The sequence below is a fragment of the Pleurodeles waltl genome, chromosome 4_1, assembly GCF_031143425.1.
Source record: "Pleurodeles waltl isolate 20211129_DDA chromosome 4_1, aPleWal1.hap1.20221129, whole genome shotgun sequence".
NCBI classification, from domain to species: Eukaryota; Metazoa; Chordata; class Amphibia; order Caudata; family Salamandridae; genus Pleurodeles; species Pleurodeles waltl.
This window is the reverse complement of record NC_090442.1, coordinates 454,901,001-454,920,330: the sequence shown is the minus strand read 5'-3', so window position 1 is coordinate 454,920,330 and position 19,330 is coordinate 454,901,001. Positions and strand designations below refer to the sequence as shown.

The 19,330-nt window shown below is 44.3% G+C and overlaps 1 protein-coding gene across 2 annotated transcripts in view; it reads right to left on the bottom strand.

The window, feature by feature from the left end:
* The window catches only part of GRM3 (glutamate metabotropic receptor 3), a 1,234,490-nt gene that overhangs the window by 35,660 nt on the left and 1,179,500 nt on the right, over positions 1-19,330 (bottom strand). For both annotated transcript variants that reach the window (XM_069228714.1, XM_069228715.1), the window contains exon 6: positions 15,500-15,674. In XM_069228714.1, coding sequence (XP_069084815.1) covers positions 15,500-15,674 — 175 coding nt within the window. The remainder of the gene's footprint in view (positions 1-15,499; positions 15,675-19,330) is intronic.

Here is a 19,330-nt window from a genome sequence, read left to right as displayed (position 1 = left end):
TACATGGGGTGATGAGACAGACTATTAAGGGAACCCCATTATGGAAACGGCACAGACTGTTATATGTGAGGAAAGTGACAAAGTTAAAAAAAAAAAAGCGACCTTATCAGAATCGCACTACTGGGGGATATAATGCATGATGGTACCAGACGATCCTTTGAAGACCTTCAAGAGTAGTATAACTTAGCACCCACTCAGCAGTCCAAATGCCTACAACTTAAATAAGCTATAGGTGCAGAATGAGATGACTGGATAGACTTGTCTGACAGTACCCTATTGGAAAGTAGAGTACTACAGGAGGAACTCTCGGGCAGGCTATTTCATCCATCTATTGACTTTCATTAATAATAGACCAGACAAACTAATGTGGTTTAATGCCACATCGGAGGCAGACTTGGAGCCATTAGAAGACATTGATTGGGAATAGCTATCAAAGCTCAACTACGACTATTTGAACTGAAACTACTCCACTCCACTGTAACAGACTCAGGCTACACAAAATGGGAAGGGAACAATCTTTATTTTGTACATGATGTAAATCCACAGTGGTGATGTTTTACCATACAAAAGATTCACCAATATACAGAAGATGCACAACTCTACCTGAAAGTTTCCTTTGCTTCAGACATCCAAAGCTTCAAACCCTGTTTCACATGATTCAGACCTGGGTGGCCAAAGCCACCTGAAGCTGAACTCAACCAAGACCGAATTCCTGTTATTTGCCACGAACATTAAATAGGATGCAGTACACATCTGGCACATTGACATAGACCATGACAGCTTTTAACCCCAATTTTAACCGAATGTCAAGTCACTTGTATTCTCTCCGGATACCAATCTCTCAAGGACCACATGGCCCAAAAAAAAAAAAAAAGACAGCTTTGTACCAGCTCTGTCTTCCAAAGAAAGTCTTCTTCCAGAAAGTGACTTTAGAACACATGTTCATGCCCTGGTACTCTTGTATTTGGATGATGTAATGGCCTCCTCCATGGCCTTCCAGGCACTGAACTGGTACCCCTTAGGGCCATCCTACACATTGCAGCGTGTTTTATCCAGGGCCCGAAGAAATATGATCACATCACCCCATCCTCATGGACCTCCACTAGCTCACCTTGCCAGTCTGCACCATCTTTGAAACCAGCTTATTCATTTACAAAGTCATCATAACCATCTTCTACTCTAAATTTGGGACAAGCTCACCATCTCTGGTGAATTTTGGCACACTCACAGCCTAGACATCATCAGCCTGGCAATGCTGTCAGATCAAGAGGAGGTGTGAGTTGCAAGAGCAGCACCTAGATCCATTCAGATGGTATACGTTAATCAGGAATTGCTAAAAAAGAGAATCTGGATTGGCAAGCTGTGGAAATTTGATGCCTATTCTAATGCATCGCTGATAAAGTTACTTAGTGGGCCAAAATGAATTTGCTGAGCTGATACACTGGCTAAACCAAGTGAAGATGAAAACTGATTAGCAAAGACATTTTTTTCTACATTTTGAGTTTGTGACTACAAATCTTTGGAGCCCCGAATGGACTGTCCTTGCAATATAATTAATTGTGGATTTGGCACAAAAGAAATATTATCTTGAATATCTGTAAGACACTTGGTTAAACTTATTGAGTACTTTCCTCTATTCCCGCAGTTTTACACAAAGCATTAACCATCCATAGCCCAACATTATATTACTAATTGACTTAATGTTTTCCTTTGACCATGTACAGTGCTTCACCGCCTTTTGACTAGGTTCATTCTATTAAAATACCATATACATTTAGGCATAAAAACAATTAAAGAGTCAAAATACAACACAATCAAAGTCCCACAGCCACTTCCTAAAAAATGACAGCATGTAATAAGAAACTACTTATCCAATAAGCAGACCCAGAAATATAAATGTTTAGGTTTTATTGCAAATAGTGCCACATAAAATTAAAGCCTGTATCTAAAGTAAAGGTTTGCCATTGACTGGTACTTAGGTGCAATATCAGGCTGCCTGTGATGAAGCGGAGGTTGGTTAATCCAAGTGGGTCACCCCAGTCAAATATTTTTCCTTCTGATTGAGTTACTGAAAATCCTCCAGTGGGGTAAGGCTGTAAGCTTCATCTGGTGAGGCACTCTCGTACTTGCCTAGCTATTGGATGAGAGAGATACTTCTAAATGGTAATCGCTGAGTGGGAAAATTCAAATTTTGCTCCTGACTTAAGTCTTATAGCTTTTGGTCTTTTGCCCGGTCAAGATTTCTACGTTTGAACGTTTTTATGAAGGTCAAAATCCTCTCAAAATCCTCCAGTGGGAAAGCTGTTAAGCTGTATCCAATCAAGTCCTCTTGTAATCAGACACCCCTTCCGCATTGTGTAGCTGTTGCAATGATAAATACAAAAATTCTCAGTTTTTCAGGCTTTCTGGAGCAATCCCTCTTCATCCTTTCTAAAACTCCCAACATGTCAGGGACAGCGCCTACGCCAGTTCGATCCAGGGGAAGTAATTAGCAAGTTCCAGTCTCGGTCCAGTTTCTAATCTTAGCTGGGAACTCCAAGAAAAAGCCCTCTTACAGTTTGCTGTTTCCTGTAAGTGCACATCACATCAGCCAACTGACTTGTGGAATCAGCTTCTCAGTCCTGGGTACAAGTGGGACTAGAACCAGCTCCTTAGGACTCCACATGGACCAGGTCACAGGTAGCAAGTCCAGTCCTCATCTGTTCTTCCATAGGTCTTGATGTAATCTGATGAATTACGGGTGAAGCGTGATTTTGGATTCACTAGTCATTCAGAGGAGGAACCTCCTAAACACTCCCTAACCAATGCAGAAAACACAGAAGATAAAGCATTCCCAGGGGCAAAATCCATCATGGAAGGCCCCTTCTATCTTGGAGGCTTCTGGGGTCATAGTCAGGGGTGTGTTTAGGGAAATGTGCGTCCATTCATCCTCAACTACGCCTATCTGGTTCTGGGACTTACTTTTACTTCCACTGGGATAGTGCCATGTTGGCTACATTTGACCCAGGGAACAAAGGCTTCTCTTCCCAGGCCTTCCTTTACATAAATAGACAGGCCTCACAGTGGCCTCTCTCAAATTAAAGCCTTTCCTTGTCCCTCCCTAGCTACCCTTTCTAAGCTAAAAGGAGTCACATATCCCACACCCACATCTTTCTACACAAAAGGCCGAAGCCATTTGTTCAGCTATGGGATCAGTTTTCAGACTTCATTAACAGGAAGCACTGACAGGGGCCTCACTCAGGCTGATGCTCAGGGCTGGCTTTAGTGCTGGTGGTGCCCTGTGCGACAGTCTTTTTTGGTGCCCCCACCCCATGAACACCTCCTCGGATTCACTCACTACCACCTGGAAATGTGCCCCTTATCTCTCCATAGCCCTCCTTTCACATACATTCATTTGTTTTAAAGCGCTTATACAGGCTGGCTTTACTAATCCACTCAGCCATCCACATAAATATTTAGTTCTGTTCTTTGCAGCAGGCATATTAGCCATCTACGCTACTTTATGGTGAGTTAAAGCTGCTGCTAGGCAAAACTCCCATCTCTCTCACTAGCAGGAACATTTATCACAAGAGGTATCTTGATTTTTTAATTATTTCCTGAAAGCTGGACACACAAGGAACTTTTCATCAGGTGCTTTTAAATCTCAAGTTTTGTAAGTCATTGCTAAACGAAGTGCGCCTCTGAAGTCAGTGCCCCCCAATCCAGGTCAGTACCGGATGTGGCCGCATCGCTCGCACCGCCCTAAAGCCGGCCCTGCTAATGCTAATCAGCTTACTGGAGGTTCAGGGAGACAAAGCCTAACTTTTTAAAAGTTACTTTTCTGAAATATCAACTATATAACGTCACTAGTGAATAGGATTTTTAGCTATTATTAAAAATCACAGTTTGATCATTCTGCTAGCTTGCCACAAACCCAAGGTAGCAGAAATAGCATTTTATTCCGAACTTTAGCATTTTCTTATAGGACAGCTATATCTATTTATAGTGAAAAAGGCTTTTGGGGCTAGCCGTTGTAAGAACATGCCAATACTGAGGGGCATATTTACAAGCCCCTAGTGCCACCGGAGTGTCACTTTTTGTGACTCTCCGGTGGCTCTGTGCACTGTGCCATATTTACAAGGCAGCACTAAGCCACTTTTTGTGGCTTAACGCCGTCTTGTAAAGCTGGCCCCCTGCAACCCAGTTTTCTGTGGCAGAGGGCCGTGCAATGGGTGTAGCTTTGGGTGTTCCACGCAACACCCATTGCATTTGATGCTGCCCTAGATTTACAAGGAATCATAAATCTGAGGCAGTGCCAAAAACTGACGCCACCCCATGGGGCATGGCGCAACAAGGAGAAATACCTTTATTTCTCTTCATTTTTGCTTTTTCTATGTGTGCTGCATTGTTTATGTGCAGGAAGGGACAACTTGCTGCACATAAACAATCATTCCCTTCTATGCAGACACCCTTGCACTATGGTGCAAAGATGCCTTTATTGGCAGCTAAATTTAGTGCCAGCACTAGAGGAAACACAGGGGTGTGCCGTATTTTTGTAAAGACGGCACATCCCTGGTTTTCTTAACTGATGCAGTGCGGAGCTGTCAATGTTGGTACAGCGCCACGCTGCACCAGTTCCATATAAATATGCCCCTAAGTTCTTACATGTATGACATTTAAGTAGCACCCTGTAGGCTTTAAAAGCTGGAGGAGTCAGGCTTCATGGGTAGGTCTGATGCCATTTTTCTTTGTCAGACTGGTGGATGGCACAACTTGCTGTAGTCCAAAGGTGGCATTTAACTTCACACGCTATTGGTGTGTTTTTCTGCACATTATGGCCTTGTTAAAAGTTTAAATATTATAATTAGGGATTTGCTGACTTTACTATGTTTTATGGGCCATAGCTCACACAGTGGGGGCTGGACCACAGTGGACCTATGTGCACAGCTATTCCAGTCACTACAGGGCTTGTAAATTAAATACTACTAGACTGCCTACAGCACTCACTATGCCACCCACACAAGTACCCTTTTAAAACATGTCTCAGGCCTGCCACTCTAGCCTGTAGTGAAGTTTTAAAACAAATTTTCCGCTTGGCAAAAAAATCCTTTGCCAGGCCTAAGCCTTTCTTTTTAATATATATTAGACACCTAAGGTAGGCCCTACAGCCCCATATGGTACGGTGCATTGTATTAAAAAGTAGGCCATGTGTTTTTACATTTTGAATGTCATTGGAGTGAAACATTCCTAAATTTGTTTTTCACTGCTGTAAGATCTATCTCTCTCTCTTTGGATAGTAAATTAGTGCTAAATTATGGGAGCAGATAGGAATGTCATGTTTAGACTCAAATGAATTGTAATTTAAAATCCTCTTTAATGATAAAGCCTGGTTTTAGGTCACAATTCTGTAAATGCTACTTTTAGGATGTTGGTATTTTCTTGCCCTAACCATTTAGTGACGGCTGCCAGTATGCTGAGTTATGGCTGTGAATGGCTCTGCGGTTGGGGCTCTGTATTCCTGCCAGGCATTGAGACAAAGGGGGCTAGCTGTAGGTAGAATGGGCCATCCTGCCAGGATTGGTGGGGTTGAGCTGTTTCCTTCCCCACTTACACTTCAAAGGGCTTGCTCCCAGAACACACAAAGGAACCTAACACCAGCATTTTGTCACCAAAGACTCCTTGAAACTTTGACAGGAGAAGAGTTTTCCTGAACCAAATGTGGGGGTGGTATGGCTAGTCCCCCACTTCAAAAAATGGCACCAGATTTCAATATTGGGCCTCCTCAACCATTCGCCGGTACACTTTTGGACCTGTGTTTACTAAAGTAGAAGGATTGTCTTGTTTCACAGAAATCTGCCCTGCTGCTTGAGGCCTGCCTTGTTCCCCAGAGGACTGTCCCACTGCTACCAGAGGACTACTCCACTGCTTGAGGCCTGCCTTGCTGTCTGAGAAGAAAGACTTGTCCTCCTCCCTTTATCCCAGGATAACTTGAGTGACTCCAAGGGTCAATTGGCTGACTTCCTGCTCTGAGCTACAGGGACACAACAAGCTCTAAAGGCCTCTCTGCAACTGTCCAGCTGGCCTGCTGCATCTGGACCTGCCTGTGCCCTTCTGGTCTCCTCTATAATGAGTCCCTGATCATCAGGATGTGCCTTTCAAGGCTCTAGACTCTTGGCTGGCATTATAGTTCACTCCCCTTCAAGAAAAGGAGCAATTCTGAAGTTTTGGACTCTTTGTGACCATGAACCAGCCCATTCTCACCAAGACTCTGCCGCCTGTGAAGACCACCAAGGTGAAGCTCAGGTGAACCTGACTCTTTGAGCTACAACAGCCATCAGGGATGATGGGTAATGGTACTGCAATTATAACCCACGGTGACAGCCTGCATCACCCAACAGGATCTTCGTGCAACAGCAATGCACATCCGTAACGCTCTCCCTGCTACTCACCTTTTTGTCCACCATGAACAGAACTCTTTGCACCGGACTATGAGAAGGTAACTTTTCAGTGGGACTAACCTGGTACCTGTATCAGGCCCGCGCTCCTTTATGATTGGCTTGAACATGTGAATTTTCCCTAGTTTAGCATGACCAGATAACTGCAAGTGGTGCTTTGTGTTCTTATATGCTGTAGGAAATTAAATTGTTGGTAGACTCAGGTGTGAGCTCTGGTCAAGGAGCAATCACAATCCTTGTCAGGGCGAGGCACAAGCCAACCTTAAATTAACCTGTGCTCAACCCTCTGGTAGCTTGGCACAAAGCAGTCATGCTTAACTTAGAGGCAATGCAAAATGTATGTGTGAAACACTTCAAACAGTAACACAGTGAAAACACACCACAAAAGGATCCCACAGCAGTTTAGAAAAATAGAGTAATATTCTTAAATAAAACAAGACCAAAACAACAAACATCCAGTCAGTAGAACCTTAGTTGGGAATTTTGGTGAACATATTGCCAAAAAGCACAAAGCACCAATTGTGGATATCTGGTTGCGCTAGACCGGTAAAAAGTCACAAGTCTAGGCTGACTGCAATGAAGCATGGGCTGGCTAGAAGGACGCAGTTCGGCCTGCTGAAAAATCCCGGTTTGCGGAGGGCTATGAGTATCTACATCAAAGATGCATCATGCAACCGAAGTAATGTATCAGTTTTGATATGCAGTGAGGCTTGAATGCGAGGGCCTGTGTCGTCATCAGGGATTCCATCAATAGGGCTTGCAATGTGAAGTTCAGCATTGAAGATGCAGCTTACAGTCAGGGTGATGCATCAGAATCCAGCGTCACCCTCGAGGCTGCTGTTGACAGGAGCCTGGGTCAAGGATGTGTCATGCAGTGGTGGTTCCGATGGACTGTGGTGGTGATGCAGGTCTTTGCAAAGGATCAAATCCAGACAGCAGCAGAGATGCATTAGTCCTGCTTGGGTTGGCGTCACGCTGCAGAGGAGATGCGGCTGTTGTGCTGGATCTACAGAGGCTTGCAGAGCACCTTAAACCCACTTCCAAGGGCACAGGACTTGGGTGGCACCACTTGGCAGGGTAGACTCACAGATGGCAAAGTCCAAGTGCACGTGCAAGGTTGTGGTAAGTCTGTTGTGTCCCTAAAGCTTCAGATCAGAAGGTTAACCAACTATCTCTTGGAGGCACTCTGGGTTCTGGGATGCAGGTCCACTCCTTCTCCCCCACATAAGATGGCAGCAGGCCAGCACAGCAGGGCAGCATATCCTTCAGGCAGAAGTGGCAGTCCTTTCAGCAGCGCAGCAGTTCTTCTTACTGGCAGAGTGTTCACAGATCCATAAGTGTGCTAAAGTGGTTGTGACTGAAGTCCAGCATAGATACACACCCAGTTGTGCCTTTCTGTCAGGTGTTAGCCACGGCGCCTACATTGCCGATCGGGATAACATAGTCCTTTTGGACTACATATCCCATGATGCCTAGAGGGGAAGAGGTCGCTTAAAAAGCAAGCACATACAGGAAGTAATGTGCGTTATTCGTTTCCTAGAAACCAGTCGGATGGACAACGAGGGCTCTTGCTGACGGCGTTTCCGAGGTTGAGTTGTTTGCTTAGGAGGTTTAATTCCTCCTCCGGTTTTCCGTGGAGCCTGGGACCTTCCCGAGTGTCGAGTTTTTTTCCCAGGGGAACCTGCCACGAAGGAGAGGTGGTAAGCGGTGAGACGATTTGGTGCCGGAATCCCTTGCCTTTCATTTTACAGTTCGACAAGGACACTGGTAACTTCTGAAGCACGGCGGTCTTTTGTTTGAGTTACCAATAAAGCACGAACGATTATCCTTGGGGCCAGAGAACATTATATGTTTGGCTACGACAGGGGGTTAATGTTTATTTTTGCGGGAATTGAACTGCCGGGACGATTTTTCTTTTCAATACGTAATGAAATAACACCGGGTTATTCCTACAAATTGCGTGACTATGACATGGGGCTTAGTGGATTAACTGAGTCATAGAAAGGACTACGAGATAGGTTCTTATCATCGTTAATTTTATTCCCTTTCTCTTCGTTTCTGTCTCCTCATTATTTCGTGACTATCTTGTATAAAAGTGGGTGTTGAGCAACCCATTAGAGATCATCGGTATTAATTGTTGGCTTGGGGCGTCCATCTATGATTCAGATGGAGCACAGATAGGTGTTGGATTAGTTCTGCCCTCATGAGTTAAGGGCAGGTACGGTCGTTGGTACTTTAGCGAGACATTGCGAGAGTAGACAGGCAATGTGATATTAACACTGTGTATTCCTCTCTTTACAGATATCCCGTCCCTGCTGTTCCTTCCCCTTCCTTCCCTCACCCGATTACTCCAATGCACCGTGGTTTATATAGGTGACTTGGTGGTGTCAGGAGGCGGACCCTTATTTGCATCGCACCGAGTCTGAGGAGCATCTACAACGTGACAGAATAACGCACCCACGAATAACGCTCCTCCCGCTCGGTGTGATACAAAGATGGCGTCTATGGATGATGTATTACAGGCGTTAGTAGTAGTGCAACAAGAGTTGGCTAATTCTAGGGTGGAGGCAGCAGCGTTAAAGGAAAAGGTAGAAAGGCTTACTAGGAATCCCTTCGATGCTTCAGCATCCACACCACAGGTAACCGTGAATGTCTCCCCTCCTATCCCTTTGGCCAGCCCGGAACGGTATTCAGGGGACCCCAGGAAAGTTCAGGCCTTTCTAACTCAGTTGTCTCTACAATTCTCTTGTAGACCCGCGTCTTTTCCCTCTAACCTTTCCAGGGTAATGTTCGCTATTTCTTATCTCTCGGGAGACGCAGCCAATTGGGCCGTACCATTAGTCAGGAACGATGACCCCTTGTTATCGGACTGGAATGCCTTTCGGACGGCTTTCGAGAGGGTGTTTGATCATAGAACAACCACTTTTAGTGCTGACAGGGAATTACTGGAGTTGAGACAGGGGAGGTCTGATCTGGTCTCTTATCTCACGACCTTTAATAGATTGGTGGCAGAATCAGGGTGGCCAGAGGAGAAGAGAATGTCTCTCTATTATCAAGGTTTACGAGACGACATGAAGGATATACTCGCTCAAATAGACCCGCAGCCTTCCACTTGTACAGATCTTGTGAATCTTACCCTGAGACTGAATCACAGATTAGCAGAAAGAAGGGGAGAGCGTAGAGCGGGGGATAGGGGACCAGGCATTCCAGAAAGGGAAGTGCGATCTGTTTCTACTCCCAATGATATAGGTGGGGAGCCTATGGACGTGGGAGCCGTTAGGGCACCCTTGTCGAAGTCCGAGAAGGAGAGTAGGAGGGTACAGGGGTTGTGCATGTATTGCGGCAGGAAGGGTCATTATGTAAGAGAGTGTCCCCAGAAACCACGTAAGAGATTCTCCTACTCCCCCACTCAAAAGGCAGCGGTTACGGCAGGAAAAACATCGGAGAAAGAGGAATTGCCCGTTATAGAACCCCAACCGGTGTTACGGTTAACTTCCTTAGCCCTTTTTCCACAGGAGGAAAAGGCGTCCCACCTTTTGTTAGCAGTGGAGCTGGTGTCCAAAGAACAAAAGTTTCCAGTATGGGCGATGATAGACTCCGGAGCCACGGGAAATTTCATAGATGCAGGGGTGGTTAGGAGATTGGGACTTCCTAGCATTCCGAGAAAGGACCCCGAAATAGTGTTGGCGGTTGATGGTACACCGCTGAAATCTGGGCCCCTTACAGAACATACTGAGGACGTTGGGTTGATCTTCAATGGGGTATCTCCGGAACATAAAGAAAGAATTAGACTGGATATAATAGAGGCTCCTCAGTATGAAATTATTTTAGGAATGCCCTGGTTAAGAAAACACAATCCTGTTATAGATTGGCAAACCAAGACAGTTAGTTTTCAGTCCTCGAGGTGTGAGAATATCTGCTTCTTGTATGACGAATCCCCCATGTTAGCATTGGCTCAAGGGTTACAGTTGGCCACAGTGATGGAGAAAACAGTGATATTGCCCTCTGTTTATGCCGAGTTCAAGGATGTGTTCGACGAAGGTCAGGCTGAGACATTGCCACCCCATCGTGTATATGATTGTAAGATAGATCTGATTCCTGGAGCTCTCCTTCCTTCCTGTAGGGTATTTGCTCTATCAGACCCAGAAACCAAGCATTTGAGAAAATACTTGGATCACTTCCTGGAGATCGGGTTCATTAGACCATCTTGTTCTCCGGCAGCCTCTCCACTCTTTTTCATAGCTAAAGCTAATAAAGAGTTGAGAACCTGCATCGATTATCGAATGCTGAACAAGAATACAGTGAGGAATAGATACCCTCTTCCTCTCATTCCTGTGTTATTGGAACAGGTGAAAGAGGCGGTAATCTATACAAGGTTGGACCTGAAGGGAGCTTACCATCTGGTCAGAATCCGCGAAGGGGACGAGTGGAAAACGGCGTTCAAAACCCGTTATGGTCTGTTTGAGTACTTGGTAATGCAGTTCGGGTTGTGTAACGCCCCGGCGGCATTCCAGTATTTTCTGAACGATGTTCTCAAGGAATACGTAGACCGTTTCGTGATCGTTTATATAGATGACATTCTGGTGTATTCCACATCCCTGGAGCGCCACTTTGACCATGTTTCCTTAGTACTCCTAGCATTGCGACAGCATAGTCTTTTTGCAAACTGAGCAAATGCGAGTTCCATGTCCGGAAGGTTGAGTTCTTGGGGGTGGATTTAAGCCCTGAAGGGTTTTGCATGTCGACAAGAAAAATACAGGCTGTTCAGGAGTGGCCAGTACCCACTAGTGTGAGAGACGTGCAATGCTTCCTTGGGTTTTCCAATTACTATAGAAGATTCATCTTTCATTTTTCTCACATTGTGTCACCTATAACAAGGTTACTAAGAAAGGGGGTGTCTTTTGTTTGGTCAGAGGAAGCAGAGGAGGCCTTTTGCTTTTTTAAACAGGCCTTCTGCTCCGCACCTATACTTCAACATCCACAGCCGGATGCCCCTTTTATCGTCGAAGCGGATGCCTCGGATATAGCGATAGGGGCCGTGTTATCACAAAGAAACAAAACCACCGGACAGCTTCATCCTGTTGCGTTTTTATCTAGGAAACTATCGGCTGCGGAACTTAACTATACGGTGGCAGAAAAGGAATTGTTAGCCATCAAAAAGGCATTCCAGGAATGGCAACACTACCTATGGGGAGCTCAACACCCGGTCACGGTATATACTGATCACCGAAATCTGCAGTATATGAAGGAGGCAAGACAACTTACCCAGCGGCAAATGAGGTGGATGCTGTTTTTTTCAGAATACGAGTTTGTGGTGACCTTCCGTCCTGGGGTTGACAATCGCAAGGCAGATTCACTGTCTCGACAAGAGGACGTGAGAACCATCGCTTCAAGACCTGAGGAAGCAATCATCAAACCTGAAAGAGTGCTTTGTGCCCTTCATATCTCCCATTTCTTAGAAAAGGTTTCTAAGCATAAGTCTGCTGCTCAGTGGAAGAAATGGGCGGAGTTAAGTCAGGACCGTACCCTTAAGCATGGAATACCGTTGCAAGGTAATCGTTTGTATTTGCCAACACGTGAACTCCGAGTGCAAGCCTTTAATTGGTGTCATGATGCGGTAACGGCTGGTCATCCTGGTTACACCAAAACGGCGCAAATAGTTCAACGACATTTCAGGTGGGAAGGTTGGGCTAAAGACGTTGCGGCCTGGGTGGCTCGGTGTGAGATATGTGCACGGGCCAAGGGAGAAAACGCGAAGAGCCAGGGCAGACTGATACCTTTGCCCAATCCGGATAAACCATGGCAAACCATTAGCGTGGATTTTGTGGTAGGATTACCAATGGATCAGGGGTACAACGCTATCATGGTGGTAATCGACAGCCTTACCAAGATGGGTCATTTTCTCCCTTGTAGAAATCTGCCTACAGCCAGTCAAACCGCCCATCTAATTTTGTCTCAAGTGGTGCGGTTACATGGTCTACCGAGAACCATTATTTCGGACAGAGGCCCCCAGTTTGTTGCTAGGTTTTGGCGTATGTGGTGCAAGGTGCTGCGCATTGAATCCGCACTGTCCACCAGTTTCCACCCACAAACCGATGGCCAGACGGAGCGCCTCAATCAAACCCTGAAAAAATATCTGAGGTGCTATGCAAAGGACGCTCACGAATCCTGGGTTTCGTTGCTATGGCTGGCAGAACTATCATACAACAATGCTTGGCATAGCTCGATACGAGAATCTCCTTTTCGTGCTAACACGGGGTTCCACGCGGAAATGTTGCCCATAAACATACCTAGGGAAGTCACGGATCAACCTACGGTTCATGCCATGATTAAGAATCTCCAATCCGTGCAAAAGAAGATACGGCTCAATCTGGAGAAGGCCAAAGAACAGTATAAAAAGTGGGGTGATGAACATCGGCGTGAGGGGCCGGCATATCAGCCAGGCGATAGAGTGTGGCTTTCCACCAAGTATATACGCTTCAAGATGCGTAGCGTCTTTCATCCTCATTACATTGGTCCCTATGAGGTGTTACACCAGATAAACCCTGTGGCTTACCGTCTCAACTTACCTGCTTCCTTAAGGATCCATCCGGTATTTCATTGCAGCCTTTTGAAACCGGCTCTTTCAGCGACCCGGCAGGCGGTGCCTCCGGTGGTCAGAGATGGACAGCTGGAGTACGAGGTGCGCAGAGTGTTGGATTCCAAACGACGGGGGGGTAAGCTGTGGTACTTGGTTTCATGGAAGGGGTACAATGCTGAGGACGATTCATGGGAGCCGGAAAGCAATGTCCATGCCCCTAGGGCAGTACGGCTGTTTCATGCCCGTCATCCCTCTAAACCTGGTCCTAGGAGGCGCTTTGGAGGTGGGCGTACTGTCAGGTGTTAGCCACGGCGCCTACATTGCCGATCGGGATAACATAGTCCTTTTGGACTACATATCCCATGACGCCTAGAGGGGAAGAGGTCGCTTAAAAAGCAAGCACATACAGGAAGTAATGTGTGTTATTCGTTTCCTAGAAACCAGTCGGATGGACAACGAGGGCTCTTGCTGACGGCGTTTCCGAGGTTGAGTTGTTTGCTTAGGAGATTTAATTCCTCCTCCGGTTTTCCGTGGAGCCTGGGACCTTCCCGAGTGTCGAGTTTTTTTCCCAGGGGAACCTGCCACGAAGGAGAGGTGGTAAGCGGTGAGACGATTTGGTGCCGGAATCCCTCGCCTTTCATTTTACAGTTCGACAAGGACACTGGTAACTTCTGAAGCACGGCGGTCTTTTGTTTGAGTTACCAATAAAGCACGAACGATTATCCTTGGGGCCAGAGAACATTATATGTTTGGCTACGACAGGGGGTTAATGTTTATTTTTGCGGGAATTGAACTGCCGGGACGATTTTTCTTTTCAATACGTAATGAAATAACACCGGGTTATTCCTACAAATTGCGTGACTATGACATGGGGCTTAGTGGATTAACTGAGTCATAGAAAGGACTACGAGATAGGTTCTTATCATCGTTAATTTTATTCCCTTTCTCTTCGTTTCTGTCTCCTCATTATTTCGTGACTATCTTGTATAAAAGTGGGTGTTGAGCAACCCATTAGAGATCATCGGTATTAATTGTTGGCTTGGGGCGTCCATCTATGATTCAGATGGAGCACAGATAGGTGTTGGATTAGTTCTGCCCTCATGAGTTAAGGGCAGGTACGGTCGTTGGTACTTTAGCGAGACATTGCGAGAGTAGACAGGCAATGTGATATTAACACTGTGTATTCCTCTCTTTACAGAGATCCCGTCCCTGCTGTTCCTTCCCCTTCCTTCCCTCACCCGATTACTCCAATGCACCGTGGTTTATATAGGTGACTTGGTGGTGTCAGGAGGCGGACCCTTATTTGCATCGCACCGAGTCTGAGGAGCATCTACAACGTGACACTTTCAAGTAGGGAGAAGCTTCTAGAGGCCTGCCTTTTTAGTGCACTGGTGCCCTGCCTTACTGACCCTTGCTCCAGACTAACTATGGGGGTATGCAACTCTATGGTGACAGGACACAGCCTATTCAAGTGTAAGTGTGGCTAGGTACAGCTCCTCCCGCCCATCCAGTCACACCTAAGCTCCCCATTATATATAGCTGTCTATGAAGAATACAGAAAGCCCATCTGTCACCCACACCAGTCATGAGACCCGGAGTCAGGCTGCAAGCACCAAATGGCTAAGGCAAGAAAATGCCAACTTTCTAAAAGTGGCATTTTCAGAATTGTGCTTTAAAGTACGACTTCATCATACATTAGAATTTTAAATTGCAATTCTAGAGACACCAAACATTAAGGGGTCACATTCCCATTTGGAAATTACACTTATAAAATGTATTCAGGTAGTTCCAATGGTATCCTGTGGAAGAAGTAGGTCTTGCAGTGGTGAAAAACAAATGTGAGAGTTTTTCACTACCAGGACATGTAAAATGTAAAGCACATATCTAACCTTTTAAATACACTGCATCTTGCCCTTCGGACTGTCCAGGACGTACCCCTAGGGGTGACCAATATGTATTAAAAAGGAAGTTTGGGACTGGCGAAAGGTTTAAAGGGCCGCTTAACCGGGTGACACAATCGGTGCTGCAGGCCCACTTGTAAAATTTAATGTACAGACCCTGGGCACAGGTTGTACCACTTAGCTAGAGACTTACCGGTAAATTAAATATGCCAATTGGGTGTAAGCCATGTGTACTAAAAAAATGATTTTGGTCATATTAAAGGACTCATATTGTATTTCTCAAAATAAATTATTTTTTGGTGAATCTCTCCTATTGTGTATAATGCAGGAAACAAAAACATTTAAGCATTAGGCACAATTATGTTATTTTCTCAAAGTTATGCATTTACAAAAGAAAGGGTATACTCACATGAGAGTTAAGATAAAAAGCAGATGTCCAAGCACTTGCACAATCAACTATTGCCAGTGTAGACATTAAGTGAAATAACTTGACATTGACTTATTAATTTAACCCACTGGTTCAGTGGCCTGTGAAGAATATTTATAGAAGTCTTGTCAAAAACCTGAAACTTGTTTCTACTTACACTGAGAATAAGTGGTTCCTGTACCGCTAACGCTGAATCTATTCAGATGATGTCTATGAGTGACGACATTCTTCTGTGGCTGAAACAGTATTATGTGAACTTTTGGTGCAAACAAACTGCCCAGCACAACAAAGCCACTCAGACTAACAGAGATGCACATTGTAGTGGTTTGCACCTAAAAAAGAAAAAGTTATAAAGGAATACGTTACAGTATCTTGAATCATAATTTCAGAAAACAAGTTAAAATAAATAGCACAATAAATATGAATGTTTCTGTGTTTACACGAACATGGAATCTTTACAATTAGATATATTTTTTACCAAACTTTGCAATAACTGGATAGAATAGGTTTAACCAACCTGTGTTAGAGCTTCACAACATACATTACTGCCAGATATTGCATTATTCATTTGGCAAGATGTTATTCCTTCAAACTTAATAAACACAACCTGGTTAGTCTACAATACAGTTCTAATAGAATCTCTACTCACTCCCTGGAAGAAATGGCACAATCAGCAGACAGCTCACCAGCAAATTGTGTGTTACGTTCAAACAGTTCCAGACAAATTTGAAGTCATGAACACTACGCAATAAGATTCCCTACCCAATTGAGGAAATTGATCAATAATTTAGTAAGCAAAAAACATGAAATTGATCAAAGAGGAACTGGCAATATGCGTGTTTTCAATTTTAAGACAAAAACATATAAAAACACAAAGAACCAACAAAAAAATCCAATTCACGGTGGACCAGAACAAGGAGTGATTTCAGGTCAATCACAATGGCGTGAGAGTGAGGTAAGCCAACTGTGTCACGCTTGTCATGGTTTTTACCTCCTAAAAGTTTTTCTAGAGATCCTAGTCCTCCAGCAGGGCAAAGCATGAAGCTGAACTGGTGAGGGTTGAAATTGGATATGCCATCATCAAGCTCTCACTGAAGCCTTTACTTTTGACACCAAAAACACAAGTCCACCGAGGCAACTTCATCTATGGGGTAGATTTGTCACCTTACCCTGGTACAAAGGTTAGCCTTCTTATTTAGAGCCTAATTTTGCTGTTGCCATGTGTCTTGCTGTCCCACCAGAAGGGCAGGGCTAATGCCACTCTTGCAAAGGGCAGCCCACTATATTTAGAGATCACTGTCTCCCTTATGGGAATCTCATTGTGACTCTGCAAACATTTTTGTTTTCAACTCCCAAAGTGGGAATTTGTTTCTTTCTGAAAAAAAAACAACTAATGGCCTCGACTTGCAGTGAGCTTTCCCTGTGTGCTTGGGGGACAATAATAATTTTCTCTACCCATTTATGCCATGGTGGATACAATCAGGGAAAATGAGTGATGGTCGTTCTGCTCTAAATAATGTAGGATGAACGTCATGAAAACTGAGGGTGTGAGGAACACCAATTTAGAACATTCCTTTCACACCGTACATAATCCTCCCGGTCTCCTTTTTGGTTTTCAAAATCCCCCAGTGGGACAAGACTGGAAGCCATAGCCAGGCAGGCTGGATACTTTAAAAAAGGTCCCACTCCAACCTTTTGTTAGCCTGAGTGAAAGAAACCTGGATATCTTGCTGTTGAAGGTGTGGCCTTCCCAGGAAAGCCTCAGCATCCTGTCCCAGTTCTACCAGAGGTAGAAAAAAAGTCTGCATCAGTATCTGGTCCTGGAAAACACCCTTAGTCTCTTGTGGCACCTCCAGGTCCTCATAACAGGAGTTAGGGACTGTTTCTCTCTCATGTAATGGCTTCTGCAAAGTCCAGTCCACAAAGATCAGCTGAGTCTTCTTTGAGTCAGGAGCTCTTCTATTTTTGGTGTCCCTATATCAGATAGCATGAGGCCAACCTCTTAACGCTTTGACTGCAGGTCCAGTGCCTGGGTGACAGAAGAAGTTAGGAGTTCTTGGGTCTTCCTTCTTCCATTATTGAGGCACTCTACTTTCTTTTAAAACTTTCTTCTCAAGCCCAGAAATTCTCTGAGAATGTGGTTGTGAGCTGCTAATGGTACCTGGTGCACTAGCCAGTAATTTCCTACAACTAAGCTGGGCAATTTTCTTGTATAATTCCCACCTCCATTTTTCAACACTTATTTTCAACCAGGAATGTCCTTGTCATTTTTCTGCTGCAGGAGCCTTGTTCCTCCTTCCAACCACTCCCCTATGGAGATGATATGTCCTCTTATCTGCTAGTGCTAGAACTGATTTCCCTCCTGCTGGGAATGAACGATTTCAATCCTGAGCATCACTTTTTGGATCTCCAATTTTAAGTGGAAGATGTGAAAGCTGTCCTTCAGTTCTCCATCTATATCTGTGCCCCTCTCAAACATAAATGTACTTTTACACTATGAGGGCATACTCATATCAATATCTAGCATGACAACTTTTATATAGTTTTGTGTGCTTCCTAAGTCAACAAAGCTATATAAAACTGGGCATGCACCCTTAAGGAGTGACCTAGTTGTATTATAGAAGATGTTTTTTTCCACCTAGCAAAGGCACTTTTTCTTGACATGTGACACTGAAATACTTTTAAATTGCATTCCAGCCAGAGCACAGTGGTGCTCTATGGAGACTACATTTTTTGTCATACTTGTGGGTGTAGCTTGCATATGATACTTAACTTCCACATCATAGGTGCTTTTTCTGACCCACATTGTGGCCTTTCTGGAAAGTTAAACAATCCATTTAGGTAAAACAAATACTCAATACACATTTTTAAGAGAAACACACATATTCTGTGACTCTGTGTCAAAGTGTTGTATACTGTCATAATACACAGAGTCCTAAAGTTAGCAAAACCAGGCAAGAAAGTAAGAGGAACACTACAAATATTGTCCTTTCATACCATACATAATAAGGCAGCATTTTACTCCTTGTCCTTTAGGTAGTCTGATGTTCTCTCTGAAGCTCTCGGTCTGGCAAATTAGACCATATTCTATAATTGACACAACACATTTGATAAACAGGCAAGATGACCTGCACTTCTACTGGTGTCCTTAAAAGTGATTAGATAATAACATATTCATATTCTCCAATTTCAGCCTGAGGCTCTACAACTTATCATGGCATCCATTTTGCCAGGCCTGTCATACATTAGAGTAAAGAGGTGGGACCTAGAGTTACTGCCTACTACTTAGTGTGGCTCATGTGCTTGGAAGTGATACCCCAAAATTGCTCGTGCTAGGTTTCTTTTTATAAAGGAAAAGTTGACTGTCATCACAGACTGAAAGCAATATCTGCCCGTGCAGGGAGAGAATACACCAAGTGGCAACATACTGGCAATGTGTTATTATTCATAACATTCCCCTACTGCACATAGACATATTTGGCAACAATTGTCTGCCTTCAAAAGGGACAATAGTTGTGTATGCAACCAGGAAGACACATGTTGTAAAGTTTTTATTCCTGTCCAGGCTCACTCTTTATTCACATTTATGTGCTTTGTTCAATTGGACACATTATACTTGTGTCTTGTCATTTGTCACTTAAAAATTGTACATACACGTGGCACTAGATTACATAATTATTTTTTAGTCTGTGCTTACTATTTGTGCAGATTATAAATCCTTATTAGGCTAGATTGCAATAATGATGTCTCCTACACTAATTGTATGCATCAAATGAATTTGCTTCAAAAGGAGAAATTAACTTAATGAGTTCCACGTGAACCACTGTTTTTGTTTACATATTATTATACAGTGTTCTGAGAAGGATACTGTTGGTACCACATTTATGCCTTCCACAAGCCTGGGGTGTGGGATGATCCCTGACGTCTCCCTAACCGATAGGGTGAAGGTTTCCAGGAGTTACCCTACCCACCTTTGCAGGATTCCTTG